The sequence below is a fragment of the Lynx rufus genome, unplaced genomic scaffold (assembly GCF_022079265.1).
Source record: "Lynx rufus isolate CCGP_SWC_20201006 ecotype Redwood Valley unplaced genomic scaffold, mLynRuf1.p SCAF_10, whole genome shotgun sequence".
NCBI lineage: Eukaryota > Metazoa > Chordata > Mammalia > Carnivora > Felidae > Lynx > Lynx rufus.
This window is the reverse complement of record NW_025814824.1, coordinates 80,185,217-80,200,516: the sequence shown is the minus strand read 5'-3', so window position 1 is coordinate 80,200,516 and position 15,300 is coordinate 80,185,217. Positions and strand designations below refer to the sequence as shown.

General features: G+C 39.5%; 1 protein-coding gene across 1 annotated transcript in view; it reads left to right on the top strand.

Annotated features, from left to right (window-relative positions):
* The window catches only part of C5 (complement C5), an 84,421-nt gene extending 69,850 nt beyond the window's left edge, over window positions 1-14,571 (top strand). Inside the window, exons 34-41 of the mRNA XM_047099723.1 lie at window positions 3,272-3,374; window positions 3,772-3,846; window positions 3,963-4,068; window positions 4,920-5,003; window positions 5,931-6,020; window positions 8,199-8,282; window positions 13,713-13,851; window positions 14,433-14,571. Of these exons, the coding sequence (XP_046955679.1) occupies window positions 3,272-3,374; window positions 3,772-3,846; window positions 3,963-4,068; window positions 4,920-5,003; window positions 5,931-6,020; window positions 8,199-8,282; window positions 13,713-13,851; window positions 14,433-14,571 (820 nt within the window). The remainder of the gene's footprint in view (window positions 1-3,271; window positions 3,375-3,771; window positions 3,847-3,962; window positions 4,069-4,919; window positions 5,004-5,930; window positions 6,021-8,198; window positions 8,283-13,712; window positions 13,852-14,432) is intronic.
* The last annotated feature ends 729 nt before the right edge of the window (window positions 14,572-15,300 follow it).

Below are 15,300 nucleotides of genomic sequence, written 5' to 3'. Positions count from 1 at the left end.
TCTCTCTCTCTCTGCCCCTCCCCTGCTCATGCTCTCTCTCTTTCTCTCCAAATAAATAAATTAACTTAAAAAAAAGTTTAGAAATAAAGAGACAGAGACACAAAGAGGTGAGGTAACCCGCCAAGTTGTCACAGAGTTGGTGGCAAAGCCAGGGCCTCAAGCCGCAGACCCTGACACCCAGTCCAGGATCTGAGCCACCTCCTCCAATCAGTATAACCTGAGCCCACTGACCTCAGGGAACAGCACACTGCTTCCCACTGCCTCTTTCCCAGCCATTGCCAATGCTTGCCCAATCTCTCTCTCTTCAGGATTCCCTCCCTGGCCAGTCTGCTCACGATATCTCCTTCCATCCCTGTCCAGTCTCTGCCCTCTGTTCCCTCTCAAACATCCTTCCTCATTCCCTCATGTCTTTCTGCTAAGAACGTTCCCCTTTCCCTTCCTCCTAACTGCCATTTCTGCTCTTGGGTACCTCTCTTCTGGGGGAGTTGTCTTTATATTCACAATACTTGTCACAGGGAGAGGTGAGCAAACTTGTTCAGGGCAAAGCCAGAGTCACGGCGTGGGACCCTATAGTGGGCGCAAAGGAGGGCTCTCTGATAGTGGAGGAGGCCACCTGGGGGAGGGTAGCCTCTGCTGCAAAGTCCTCGTGTGACCTGTAGCAAACCAGCTCACTTCTCTGGGCCTCTTCTGTAGGGCAAGGATACTGAACTAGCTCATCCCCAAGTGTTTTCCAGTTCTTATGTTCCACAGCTGTGCAATACCTACAGAGGCTCTTATCAAAACCTCATTCATTAGAGGGGCACCTGTGTGGCTCAGTCCGGTAAGCTTCCGACTCTTGATTTCAGCTCAGGTCGTGATCTCACAGTTTGTGGGTTCAAGCCCCACATCAGGCTCTGCACTGATACCATGGAGCCTGCTTGGGACTCTCTCTCTCCCTCTCTCTCTCTGTCCCTCTCCCCTGCTCGTGCTTTCTCTCTCACTTTCAAAAATTTAAACTTAAAAAAACCAAACTCACTCATTTGAATTCATTGACAGGAGGCCTAATTCCAGATTGCTAATATACAAAAGAAGGCAAATGGAGATGTAATATTGAATTTTCTATTTTTTGACTTTTACAAATTCGGAACAGAATGTTCAAAAAAGCCAGGTGGAATATGCTTTGGCTCTGTAAAGCTGAAGTTAGGTTGGATAAAGTCCAAAAGTAACTGTGTAGTACTTATTTATGTGAAAAATTCTCTGCCATCCAATATTCTCTCTCCTGATTAAAAACAAAAAACAAAACAAAACAAACAAACAAAAAAAAACACACCAGCATACAGTTTCTGTATTCAGGGGGTCTCTTTCCTGTATTTAGCTTCTTACAACCTCTCTGTTGTATCCATAAGAGAAGAAAAAAAGGATTTCTCTTCTCTCCTCTCTGAACAAAATGCCTTTGGGGGAGATTGCTGTCTTTGGCAGCAGGCAAGGGGCTTCTTGAAAGGAAGGTTTCTGTTCCGTGGTTGAAACAGTCACCATGGCAACCAGTCATCAAGGCTCCAGCAACTTTTCATAGACATTCTCCATTCAGGAGGCCCTTTTCCATTCTGTTGACAGAGTATTTGCATCTGTGAGCAAGAGGTCTCTGCTTCTGGTGATACTCACCCGCCCAGTTACGGGGAGATGTCCAGATATCATTTTACAATTCCACATTGTCTTACAGTCTGTTGTTAATTGTTAATTTGGTGAAGAATGGGGTTAAATTTCTTTAACCAGAGATTTTATAATATCTTTTACAGTAACTATTACATGCAAGACATCTAATGGGGTCTGCCCTGATTAGGTGCAAGTGGGGGAAAGAGATCCCTTACCACCTCTATCTCAAATAAAACCTCCCATTTAATTAAAACTCATTCCTTCAGGTGAGATCAATTTATCTGCCCCCCTACGACACTGTGTCCCCTGTTTCTTCCTTTAATCCTGATTGATCTTTAAGCTCCACTCTCAAAAGTCTGGCTACCTGTCAAGCATCTTGAGGTGAAGCCGGGACCTGAAACTCAACCTTTGCAGAACCACACTCTGCCCCTGTCCCTGGGCCCCAGTCCCGGACCTGCCAACTTGCCCCTTTTAAATCTTCTAATTCTGCTTAATGGTAGCATCAACCTCTGCCACTCAAAATGAAGCCTTGGAATTATAAAGATAAAACTAACACACAAGTTCATTCTTCTTCACAGTTTATTTTACAAATAAGAAAATGAGCTCTAGAAAGGGAGAACAATTTGTGGAAATGTCTCAGCAGAACTGGGTGAATCCCAAGTTTCCTGATTCCCCAGTTCAGTGTTTTTTTTCTCTCTCTCTTATCAGAAAAACAAAAAAAACTTAAACACTAAATCTCCCATTTTACCCCCTTTGCCTTTTTCCTTAGCTTCCTCCCAAACACAATTCCTAGCAAAGGATAGTCCTCAAACACTTTTTTAAAATAAATTATCTATTGGGGCACCTGAGTGGCTCAGTTGGTTAAGCACCTGACTTCAGCTCAGGTCATGATCTCGTGGTTTATGGGTTTGAGCCATGCATCAGGCTCTATGCTGACAGCTCAGAGCCTGGAGCCTGCTTCAGATTCTGTGTCTCCCTCTCTCTGCCCCTCCCATGCTTGTGCGCTCTCTCTCTCTCTCTCTCTCTCTTAAAAATGAATGCACATTAAAAAATTTTTTAAAGAATAAATTATCTATTGTGGAAAATTTAGAAAACACAGAAAAGCATGGGTAAGAAAAAGAGATCATCACTTACAATCTCACCATCCAGAGAAAGTAGCTGCTAACATTTTAGGTATTTCCTTCCAGTCTTTTCCTAAACATGCTTATTGACTCTTTTTCCAATATAGAACTAATTTTCTTTTTCAAATGTGCTCTGTTAGAAAAAAAGAACTAGAATAGAAATCAAAAGGTTTATGCAGCTCTGGGGTGAACTAGTCATGTGACCTTGAACAAGTACCTTACTCTCATCCTCAGTTTCCTCAACTAGTTAAAGAGCTTGGACTGAATGACTTCTATGATGTTTTCCAGCTCCAGAATGGTGGTCCATTTAAAGTATTTGCCAAGTGAGCAAAAGTTAGAATAGATGACTCAAAAGTCTCTTGCAACTCTAAACTTTAGAGATTGCAACGCATGTATTATAGAGAGGCAAGGAAGTGGAGACCCAAATTAAAAAGTAAAGCCTACTAAGAAATAAGACCTTTTCTTGAAGAATCTTGTCCACATATCTATTGCATTTCCTAATCTCTAATTTGTTTTAGCTACAAGCCCAGCAAAGAAGAATCATCATCGGGATCTTCCCATGCAGTGATGGATATCTCTTTGCCTACTGGAATCGGTGCAAACCAGGAAGACTTAAAAGCTGTAAATGTTGTCTTTTACATATGGTTATGGATGTTTGGTTTTCTTTACTGCATTATTTTACAGATAAAGCTATTTTCTTTCCTTTTAATATATCACTTTCATGGAACCACCTAGAATATTCTTTCCAAACCAACAATCTACCTAAGCTTTGATTTTCCGAAGTAAAGTGGGGACATATGTGTGCATGGTCTGAACAAAATGTGAGTTCATATGATAACATGTCCAGACTTCTTCAAGAAGAGGAGCTGCTTTTCAGCTTTTTTGAATAGTGGATTACATCCCCATGTCTAACATCCCAATATTGGATGAAAGCATTTAAACAAAAAGATCAACTTTGAGAAAAAAATTTTTTTAAAGATCATGAAATTAAATTCAAGCCTTCCCTTTCCTCTCTTAGCTTGTGGAAAGGGTAGACCAACTATTAGCTGATTACCAAATCAAAGATGGACATATTATCCTGCAACTGAATTCGGTAAGTTCCACCTCCCACCGTTCTCCGTTTCCAATCACTATCCAAAATCTACAGGCTAAAAATGCTGAGTCTCTTCTCTCCCATTAATTTCCTCAAACCTTGAATTTGTCGGACAGATTCCTTCTGATGAGTTCCTTTGTGTTCGGTTCCGGATATTTGAGCTGTTTCAAGTTGGGTTTCTGAATCCTGCTACTTTCACGGTGTATGAATACCACAGACCAGGTAATCAGCTTGACTCGAAGATTTCTGCAGAGGATGACTTTGCCTTCGTTACACTACTCACCGCATCTCTCGTTTTTGGAGAAGCCCATTTCCCCCGCCCCCCTATTACTTTCATCCTCCAAGAATCACCTTGTCCACTGATATTCTCATCACATTTTGCCAAGGGCTCCGTTGTAGCAGTTGTCACATTGCTTTGTTGTTATCTGTTTGCATGTCTTTCTCACCAAACCCAGATGGAAGGCTTTCGTCCTTGTGCCCCTAGCATCTAACTCAGTGTTCAGTATATAACACATATTGATAAATGTTGAGTGAATGACCCCCACTTTTGATCACTCAGCCTCTAATACTAAGTGATTGGAGAGCTCTTTGGGTCACAGGGCAGACAAGTCCACATTAAGCAGTTCTACTTATTCCAAAAAAAAAAAAAACTTAAAATGAACCAAACTCTCATATCCATTCATTCTAGTTGTGTCTTCTGGAATCACATGGAACATACTAAGCCCCACTTCCCCTGTTCTTCTCCAGCCTAAACAATTACAGCTCTTTCGACTGGCTCTCGTGTAACACAATTTATTTCCTCTCATTTATGGAAGCACCAAATATTTTAATTCTAAGAAATAAATATGGAACAGTAAGTTTCAAGCATAGAAAGGGAAGTCTTTGAGGGAGGGTGGAAGGGGCCCATGCCAGGAGAGGCAATTCACAATTTAACCTCCCTGCACCTAAGTTACAAAATCGAAAGGTTTGGGATACGTGATCTCCAAGTTCCCATGGGAGACTCACTGATCCATGAATGTATTGAGAGTTAATCAAGCCACCTCTCCTAACTAACTATGTTTTCATTGCCACAGATAAGCAGTGCACCATGTTCTATAACCCATTCGATGCCAGACTGCAGAAAGTCTGTGAAGGAGTAACATGCAAATGCATAGAAGGTAAACTTCATTTAACATGTTTAGGCTGCATGCTTATTTAAAGCAGCCACTCATAATCCAGGGCTAATCTGGGGGAAGCTATTTGACAAACTCATTTCTCAGAAGTAGACATATAATCTCAGCTGACCGAAAGCTGATTCCTTTAATATGATAAAACTACTTCTCAGCAACTCGTGAACATCCTGATAGCTTCTACTGTACAGAGCGGGAGAAACACCATCTAGACAATTGTTGGATATCAGAGGATAGCATGATGCGAAATTTTTACTTTTCACATGGTCTTTTTAATGTAATAGGACCACAACCTAAGAGAACAGAGGCTCAAGACTGAGCCACTAGCTCCTCTTTCTTTTTTTTTCCCTTGTCCTTCCCACTTTGTGACATCTCTGTTTATTGTTCAGTTACCTTCAGTCTTCTGTAAACCTAAGACAGTCTTCTTGGTCAAGAAAAAGACCCAGAACCCAACAACAGTCAACAACCGATTCCATGTGGGTCTGAGCTGGTTTGGGGTTAATTTTGTTTTTCAGAAACCTTAACATCTATACATTTCTTAGGTACCTACTATACCATTTTATAACCGTAAATCAGTCCAGATATCATCTTGGTTCCTTCAAGGCAGGAAGGGAATGGGAAAATTTTCCTCCTTTCTTCCGTGAAAACATATACATTTCTAAAGAACTGAATGTGGAGTGACTGCCCATTCTAAGCCTTCATGTTCAAGATTTTGTTTGTGCTTGTGTCTGTTTTGTTTTTGCTTTGCATAATGTTTTACTTTGTGGAAGAGGAGAAAATGGACAGGTTGTAGGTGTCTGGTATTTGTAAGGTTATACTGGATTGTCTCAGGACTCATGAGAACTGTGTTTAATGCAAAGGGAGTGGCTGCTTCTTTACGTTAACCTAACTTTTAGCACTTTTCGCAAAATCCAGCTGACTGCGGACAGATGCAGACAGAATTGGATCTGACAATCTCTGCAGATACTAGAAAAGAAACAGCATGTAAACCAGACATTGCCTATGGTAAGTTCAAAGGTTCAATGTAGAGGTTTAATGTTCCATTAAACATGAGATGTTAGGAATACGTGATCAGTTAGAAAGATCAACAACCTTTCACAATGATTATATCTGTGAATACTGTACTCCATGTGTTCCCTTGAAGGAAAATGCCATCGATTTTTGGCATTAACATGCAAAATCATTCATCCTTCAGGAAAGAAATGTAACTTTCATTTAAAATGATTGGAGTGATGTACACACCTGGCCAAGACACTTTACTCCAATAGATCACATTGAATTAAACATATTGAATTAAACTGAACTAAAATATAGTTAAAGAAAACTTTTGAGAAGCCAGGAAGATGTAAGATTTCACTAGCATATTCTTCCAGTCAATAGAGCAGAGGGAGAGACAAAGGTGGTTCGGGGGCTTGGAGTTTTTTCAAACTCCCTTTAAAGACAAGGTAAAAATATCGGTACTAAATCATTTTAAATGTATGCAGAACTGCAATCTTTCACTTCAAAAGGAGCATCTCCTTCTGGTAACCCGGAGCACAGAGCTAAATCTGATGCCCAGTATGGTTGTAGTCTTGTTTTCTATCCATAGTTTCTAATGTTTATTTATTTCTGGTGTGTGTGTGTGTGTGTGTGTGTGTGTGTGTGTTTTGAGAGAGAAAGAGAGCATTTTGTACACTATCTCAAACCATGTGTGTGTGTAAGTAGGGTGTTATTTATAAATGAAAGATAAGTACATCTAATTCAGCATTTTGTGTTTACCAACTGTTTTCATATATGGCTCCTCAGTGGGGCCCCCTAAGACTTCTTTGAGGTAACAGAGAATTATCTATATTTTGCCAGTGAAGAAACTGAGGCTCAGGGAGGCTCAGTAATTTGTTCAAATTTATGCAAGAAGTCAGTAGGAAAATGAGGATGCATCCTGGTCTCCAGTGTCATTTCCATTATATTATACTGACCTCTCTTAGTGGAAATGCAGCATCTCAGGATGAATTGGGTATGGTTTATAGTCTTTCTTTTTTTAGAATTCACCTTGATTTTTTAAAAAAGCGAAAAAAGCTGCCTAACTCAGCCAAGACCCACTGCAGGTTTTAAAACACATTAAGATTTGAATACTATATTGTTTAATAAATAAAAATTTCACCAAATTATTTCTTCCCTCCATTTTAGAACTATTTTAACTCTTGAATATCAAAAACCTGTTTTAACACATAGAATAAATGCAATCTGGATGTAGTTTATTATTCTCAAGAAAAGGCTTATCTGGCTTTTTTGAAGACTATGGGTTGATATTAGAATAATAAAATAAAAACGAAATAAAATATTTCCCTCTCTCCACCTATGTCCAGAGCAGGTACGTTGCCCATATGCACCATAGAGACATAAATCTGAAATTCGGGACATTTTAAAATCTGTTTTAAACTACTATTTCACTCAGCTTTTGTTCTGGCACAATGAGTTCGTTCATCTAGCTCACTAGCTAGAATCCCCAAAATGGGCAAACCTTTCAGATCATTCACTTCAACCCCACCCAAAGCAAAAATGAGATCTTTTCTTAGGCCACATAGATGGGATAGATCTCTTTAAGCTTCCCATTCCAAAAGTGAGATCAAATACCATGGATTAAAAGGTAATGCCTGAAGGAAGAGAAACCAGGATAGAGAATGTCTCGTGTCAGAAGCAAAGATGAGTCAGAAAACGGAATCCTGTCAAAACCCAAAGATCAAAGCCAGTGGAGGTAGGCAAGGGATCAAGGCAAGGAGACAGGAGGCCCACAGGGCAGGCCTGAATGGTAGATAAACCCTCTGTGGGCCTATGGAGAAGGATCTCCTCCACGTTCCCCATGGGCATGATCCCACTAATCGTAAAGGATCAGAATCTGAACACTCCATCTAACAAAGGCATATTTTTGTCTGTTTAGTGTGCTTCTGTCTTTTAATTTAATATTGCTCTTATCCCAATCAGCCCGTTCTGTAACAGTGGCAAGGGCAAATGGTTCTAAGTAGAATGGAACCATGAGTCATTATCAGAATCTAGGAAGGGCTTTTGGAAGAAATGAGATTTACCTCAGGGTGCCCGTAAAAGCTTGCTGTGCTTCCTTTCTCATTTGTTTGACAAACTCTGGCTTCTACTGGACACGGCATTAGTGATATTAAGCACGAATTCTTGTGTTGTTTCTTCTACCAGCTTATAAAGTTCGTATCACATCCATCACCAAAGAAAATGTCTTTGTTAAGTACACGGCAACCCTCCTGGATATCTACAAAGCTGGTGAGAATTCATTCATTTATTCTTTCACTCCACCAATATTTAGTACTTACTATGGGCCATTTTATTAGACACAGAGAAAACAACTTGAATAACACAACCAGAGTTCCTGCCTTCATAAACCTTATATTCCATAATATAAGGAGACACGTGTTTTTAAAAAGGAAATGAAAAAAACAAATTAAACAATTATTAATCATAGCCAGCACTATATTTGAGATATGGAATTAGTGTGGGAAGCTTCTGTATTGTGATAACAGACGGCATCGTTTAGGGGTGTAGCCATTAAAGTGATGGGGCAGAGAGGGAACCAAATATGCAAAGGCCCGAGACAGCAAGCAACTAGGCACCATCAGGGAACTGATGAACCCCAGGGGGTGACTGGGCTATAATGAGACAGGGAGAGCCTAGCGTGAGAAGACGCTGAGAGATGGGCAGGAGCTGGGTCATACAGGGATTTATAAGGCATGGCAAGAAATTTGGATTTTATTCTAGAAGTCCAAAGGGAAGCTAATAAAAGGTTTGAGGTAGGCAAATAGCATGATCTGATTTATGATTTTAAAAGATCACTCTGGGGGTGCCTGGGTGGCTCAGTCGGTTGAGCATCCGACTTCGGCTCAGGTCATGATCTCACTGTTTGTGAGTTCAAGCCTGTGTCAGGCTCTGTGCTGACAACTCAGAGCCTGGAGCCTGTTTCAGATTCTGCGTCTCTGGCTCTCTCTGCCCCTCCCCTGCTTATACTCTGTTTCTGGCTCTCTCTCTCTCTCAAAAATAAATAAACATTTAAAAAATTGAAAAAAAAAAAGAAAAGAAAAGATAACTCTGGCTTTCTTCTGTTGGAGGGAACACAAATAGAAAGAGGGAAACCAGTTAAGGACATCTGTGAAGTGCAAAGGCTTGGGTTAGAGGCTCAGTGAAGATAAATGAGAGTTTCAATAACCAATAGAATAAAATGAACTTGTATGTAAAATAACACATAAAACATTTAAAAATATGTTCCCTTTTATTCTCTAATTAAACTAAGCTATAAATGTTATAATGCTGCTTGTCAGATTACATAAATTACCACACAAATGATTCATTAAATCATTCTTTTTTAAATGTTTATTTATTTATTTTGAGAGAGAAAGTGAGAGTATGTGCACACGCACAAGCTGAGGAGGAGCAGAGAGAGGGAGAGAGAGAATCCCAAGCAGGCTCTGTGCTATCAGCTCAGAATCTGATGTGGGGCTCAACCTCAGGACCGTGAGATCATGACCTGAGCCGAAATCAAGAGTGGATGCTTAACCAACTGAGCCACACAGGCGCCCCCATTAAATCATTCTAATAATTCCAAATAAGTTTTTTATTTTTAGAAATTGTCAGTTTTATTTTGCTTGCCTCACTACAGAATTGCCCATCTGAGCTTTGATTTGACAATGAGGAACCACCTCAAACATTTCCAATTACATCTTTATTGCATTGATAGTCTTTACACAACCTATAATCTCAATAAGTAATTTCTCCTATAGTGACAGTATTGTTCATGGTAATGAAGTCTCTCTCAGCTCAAGCTAAATTGGTAGTAATTACATTCAAAATGTTTCTAGTCCTTTGGATACTGTCTGACATTTTTACATATTCAACATATCTCTATTATCAGCTAAATCATAAAAACAATTTATTGAAATGCCATATTTAGCTTTCCCAATTTTCTTCATTTTTATTCCCCTTCAACCCTCAGTTTTCCAAATGTCAAAGGCAAAAAATGTAGACTTCATAAACTTTTTAAAAAACTGAAAAGTTTGTCATATTTTTAACTCTTGTCACTAAAACAAAAATATTTTCATAAATTTGCTTTTCCCTTAAGTTGACTTTATTTTGTTTTATATCAAATTTATGATCATTCTTGATTTTATAACAGCTCTTGTTCCACTTTTGTAGCTTCCTTTACTTATTTTTATATGGTTTTATCATTCTGTAATCTGTGAGCTTATCAAAACTGAAATATCTTTTCTTGAACAGCTAAAGATGGTATTGACAAAATTGCTAGACTATCATAAGCAAATCACCAAAAAGTATATCTATCCACTTTCTAAATATTTGCTCCTATAACACAATTGTGTACATAATTATGTATCAAAGTGAATCTATCAAACTCATAATTTCCAAACTGCCTTCACGATTCTAGCACTACCAGCTGCCCATCAAAATCCCAATATTTTTCCAATTTTGATTATTGCAATTGTTTTCATTATTACAATTTTTAAAGCTTTCTTATTACTTACTTCTGTCTAGTGTGTATTAGATATGTGGTAGTAAACACTAAATTTATCAAGACAATATTTAAAGTGATCTTTTGCTTGGCTCGTATCTTTATATTGTCCAGAGACACTTGATATCTACTTGATACATAATTCAGTCAAAGCCAAATTGAACAGCTGGGAACTTCCAAATTTTTGCTGAAGCCCAGACTCCTCTTTGGCATTGCATCTGCACCAGTAAGGAGTTCACATGAATATTCCTCATTGACTCCATTCTCTCAAACAGTTGTTCAGTTATTCCTTCCAGTACCTTGATAGCAATAAAACCCATTAAGCAGTCTTCGAAGTCGGCAGGTTTTTTTTTTACATTATGTTAAACACTTTTGATGTTAAGTACTTGATTTTCTCAATAATTATTGAAATTTAAGGGGCGCCTGGGTGGCTCAGTCAGTTAAGCGTCTGACTCTTGATTTCAGCTCAAGTCATGATCTCATGTTTCATGGGATCAAGCCCCACATCGGGCTGTGTGCTGACAGTGCAAAGTCTGCTTGGGAGTCTCCCTCTCTCTCTGCCCCTCCCCCACTCTCATGTGCTCTCTAAATTAATTAATTAATTAATTAATTAACTAACATTTTAAAAAAGAGTTTAATAAAAAAATATTGGAATTTAATTTTATCACCTTATTTAGATTTTCCAAAAAGCTGTGCTCTCATTTCAGTAGATATAAATTTTACAATAAGTAGGACCATAAATCTAAATTGCAATATGTTTATATTGATTTTCTTTCTCTTTTGATATTCTATCAAGAGTTTTGAGTCTGAAAATGGTTGATCATTGTTAGCCATAGACTAGAGTTGGATTCTAATAATACTTTCCAAATATTTATTTGGTAGATCAATACTCTGATAAAATGCTTTTCTGGTTTTTATTGTTTCAAATATTTCACTGTATGAAATTGATTTAGCATGTTATTCTGTTTTTTTCTCATTGATGATCACAAAGTTTGTTTATTTGAACCATGATCGTCATTCTGACAAAACAGGTGTTTAGCACTTCAATCGTTTCACAGCCCAACTTTTGAGCACCAATTGCATCCAGCTTTCACATTATAAGCAATAATAAGCCATTCCTATTTTTACTGAAATAATCAAGTGCTTTTCATTCCAGAAATGCAAGTTATATGTTTTATTTTGCACCGATTCTTGCACAGAATCAAAAGACATTCCAGACTGTTCTCAATTTTGTGCAGTTTCAGATGATTCCCAAGCTATAGTTCTTTTAAATTTTTTTAATGTTTATTTATTCTTATTTATTTAAATTTTTTTTTGTTTTTTACATTTATTTTTGAGAGAGACAGAGACAGAGACAGAGCATAAGCGGGGAGAGGCAGAGAAAGAGGGAGACACAGAATCCAAAGTAGGCTCCAGGCTCTGAGCTGTCAGCACAGAGCAGAGCCCAATGCAGGGCTCAAACTCACGGACCACAAGACCATGACCTGAGCCCAAGTCAGACACAATACCAACTGAGCCACCCAGGTGCCCCTAATGTTTATTTTTGAGAGGCAGAGAGCAATGAGAGAGAGAGGGAGACACAGAATCCGAAACAGCTCCAGGCTCTAAGCTGTCAGCACAGAGCCTGATGAGACCATAACCTGAGCCAAAGTCAGGCACTTAACTAACTGAGCCACCCAGGTGCCCCCCAAGCTGTAGTTCTTTTTAATATCATTTCTTTTCTGTTGTCCTGTCCATTCAGAAGATTCACATTTATGACATTTAAAAGGAAATGTTAAGAAAATTTTGCATAATTTATTATCTCTTCTTTCTGGGTGTTTATTTTTTAATATATACAAATTTTAAATGTCTATAAATATCAAAACATCACACATTTACCACTTACCCAAGAATTGCTGCACACTAACAATAAGCCAAACTAAGACCTAAACTATTTAAAACAGAGAGCAATTATACAGTTCAAGGATAATGACAAGTTGGTGTTTCCCCTAAAACACAGGGTGCTTGGAGTGAAGATATAAATGGAAAAAAAAAAAAAAAAGATCAGTGATTGTTGAGCCAAGGTTAATTATTCCCTTTCTGAATATGCTTGAAACTTTCCATAACCAGAGGCTTTTAAAAATAATGATAAGGCCGTGACAGGGGCTGAGTTGGTAAACAGTGCTGGGAATATTGTTTAGATATTGCTGCCAGGGGAAGTCATGTATGTTTTAATGGTCATCAGGATAGCTGATGTGTGCACACTAGTTAAAGAACACTAATTAAAGTTTGCTATTGATGTAGTTACTATTATGTACATTATGTATTATGATGTATGTGCTATTATGTACAGGATAACTCTGCCAGAGTTTAATAACTGATCATCAGTCCTGAATCTATAGCAATGAATCAGGCCCAGTCCCTGCTTCAAGAAGCTTCCAGCCTAGCTAAAGATACATGTGGGGTGAAATACTGTGATAGAAGCTCAAGTATAATGGGAGTAAGGGAGAGACAGAGAGATATTTATGAGAAAGAGCCTCTGGGAGTGTTTACTGGAAACCTTAAGAATTGATGATGTGTTTGAGGATGGGTAGAAACTTAACAGGACAACATGGGGAGGAATGCATTCCAGGTAGGAGAGATAGCTTCTTGCCAATCTTTGAGTTCTTTGGGAATCCCAAGTTATCCTCCTTAAAATTTTCCAAGTCCTTCACACGTCTTACATTTTTCTACAAAGTTGTCCATTGCCAGCTACCAAATACTTTTTTGGTATTTTGGGGATTAATATTGTTTAACTATAGAGACGTTCTTTTAATTCCTGTTTCTACAGGAGTTACAGTAACAAGCACTTATATAGCACTTGTTGTGTTCTAATCACTTTTCATATATATGTTAACCCATTTAATCTCACATCAGTTTCCCAAGGTGGGTTTTATCGTCACTCCCATCTTTCAGATGAGGGATCTGAGCCTCATTTGTCCAGGTCCACACAGCCAGCAAGTAGCAGAGCTGAGGTTTGTCCCAGAGAGCCTGATTCCAGATTCCAGAGTCTTAACCATATAGACATTGTCACTTTCCAATTGCCACTCGAGATAAACATATACTCTTGATAAATAGCCACGAGGTACTGGAATTGCGAGAGTTTATAATCGTGACATTATAACATGAATGTGATAACCGTACATGTGTGTGCCTCTCAGGAGAAGCTGTTGCCCAGAAAGACTCTGAAGTCACCTTCATTAAAAAGGCAACATGTGCTAACGCTGATCTGGAAAAAGGAAGACAATATTTGATTATGGGTAAAGAAGCCCTCCAGATAAAATACAATTTCAGTTTCAAGTAAGTCATTTTGGAGTCCCTTTGATCTTTCCTTCAAAACTAGGTGTAATTTATTCTTAAATACACTATATGTTTCTCATGTGTCCTGCTGTTAACCAACAAACCATTAGGAGCATAAATAAAATAACGTGAATTTACACTTGACCTTAGCCAAAAGGCCAAGAAGCAATGAAACAATGAGAATTGGAAACAAAGAACTACTTATAACCATCAGGGTAGCTGGGAACTCACTGATGGATAAACCGAGTGAGCACCTGGGTGTGTAGGTGTTTCTGAAGGCGCCCCTCCGATCCCCTCTCCGCCACATCTGCCCCCTCAATAAGTTCTCAGACTGTTCTGTTTGTACAGAGGGAGATGTTTAAATATGCATCTTATGATCTCTTCTTAAAAAAATAGATCTTGAAACAGATGCCATTCCCGCCTTTAATCGTGGGGCCCCAAGCAGCTTCATGAGATTTGAGGGTTTGTGGCCCTTCCCGGGGGGAGGCCGGCCCAGCAGAGTCCGGCTGACACATGGGGTGAGTAGCCTGAGTGCCTTTGAATTGGGCTCTTCGCTATTCATTTTCCCTTTTTCTCGGCAGGTACCTCTACCCTTTGGATTCGTCCACCTGGATTGAATATTGGCCTACAAACGCAATGTGCCCATCATGCCAGGCGTTCTTGGCTAATTTAGATGAGTTTGCTGAAGACATTTTTCTAAATGGCTGCGAAAACCCCTGAGGAAGTTCAACCATGTAGGGTTTTCGCTGTGGACTCCTGTTGTGGAAGTGTCTTCCTTTTCTTTTGTTTCTTCTTCTTCTTCTTCTTCTTCTTTTTAACATTCACAGCTGGTCTTATTTGGAAAGCTCACTTTACTTAGAATTAGTGGCACTTTACTTTTAGTAGAGGATGATTTTAAGAGCTGTAACTTTCTGAAAAAACACGGCCTTAGGGGGCATGGAGACAGACACCCGTTCCAAGGTTATCGGACACCAGAAGCAATAAAAATTGGACCACCTCCTAAAACCTACCGCTCAGGAATGTCTGCCGGGGACCAAAGAATAGCCCCCATTGAAATGGAGTATCTTACAATAACATGGCCTTTGCTTGAAAGAAAATACCGAGGGGCAGAGAGCTGGTCATTAAAACCTGACTTTGCTTTCAAAATGTGGGAAAAAGCGAAGAGGCCTATTATTTTATGCGAGGCCAGCTGGACCCACACAGATGGGCAAGTTGAGAGGCAGAGACCTGAGAAGGCCCAGCCTCAGAGTCCTCAGCAAACTGAGAAGGTGGGAGCATTTGCCCCTGTGGCTCCCCTTCCCCCCGTGGGGGTCCCACGACTCCCTCCGCTCCCTCCCAGCACCTGTCCGTTTCCCCCAGGGTCTCCCTCAGCAATAATCACCCTGGGAGGCAGCCCGTAGTGCAGCACCTGGTGAGGAGAAGCCAAGTGGTGATCAGGAGACCTTCCTG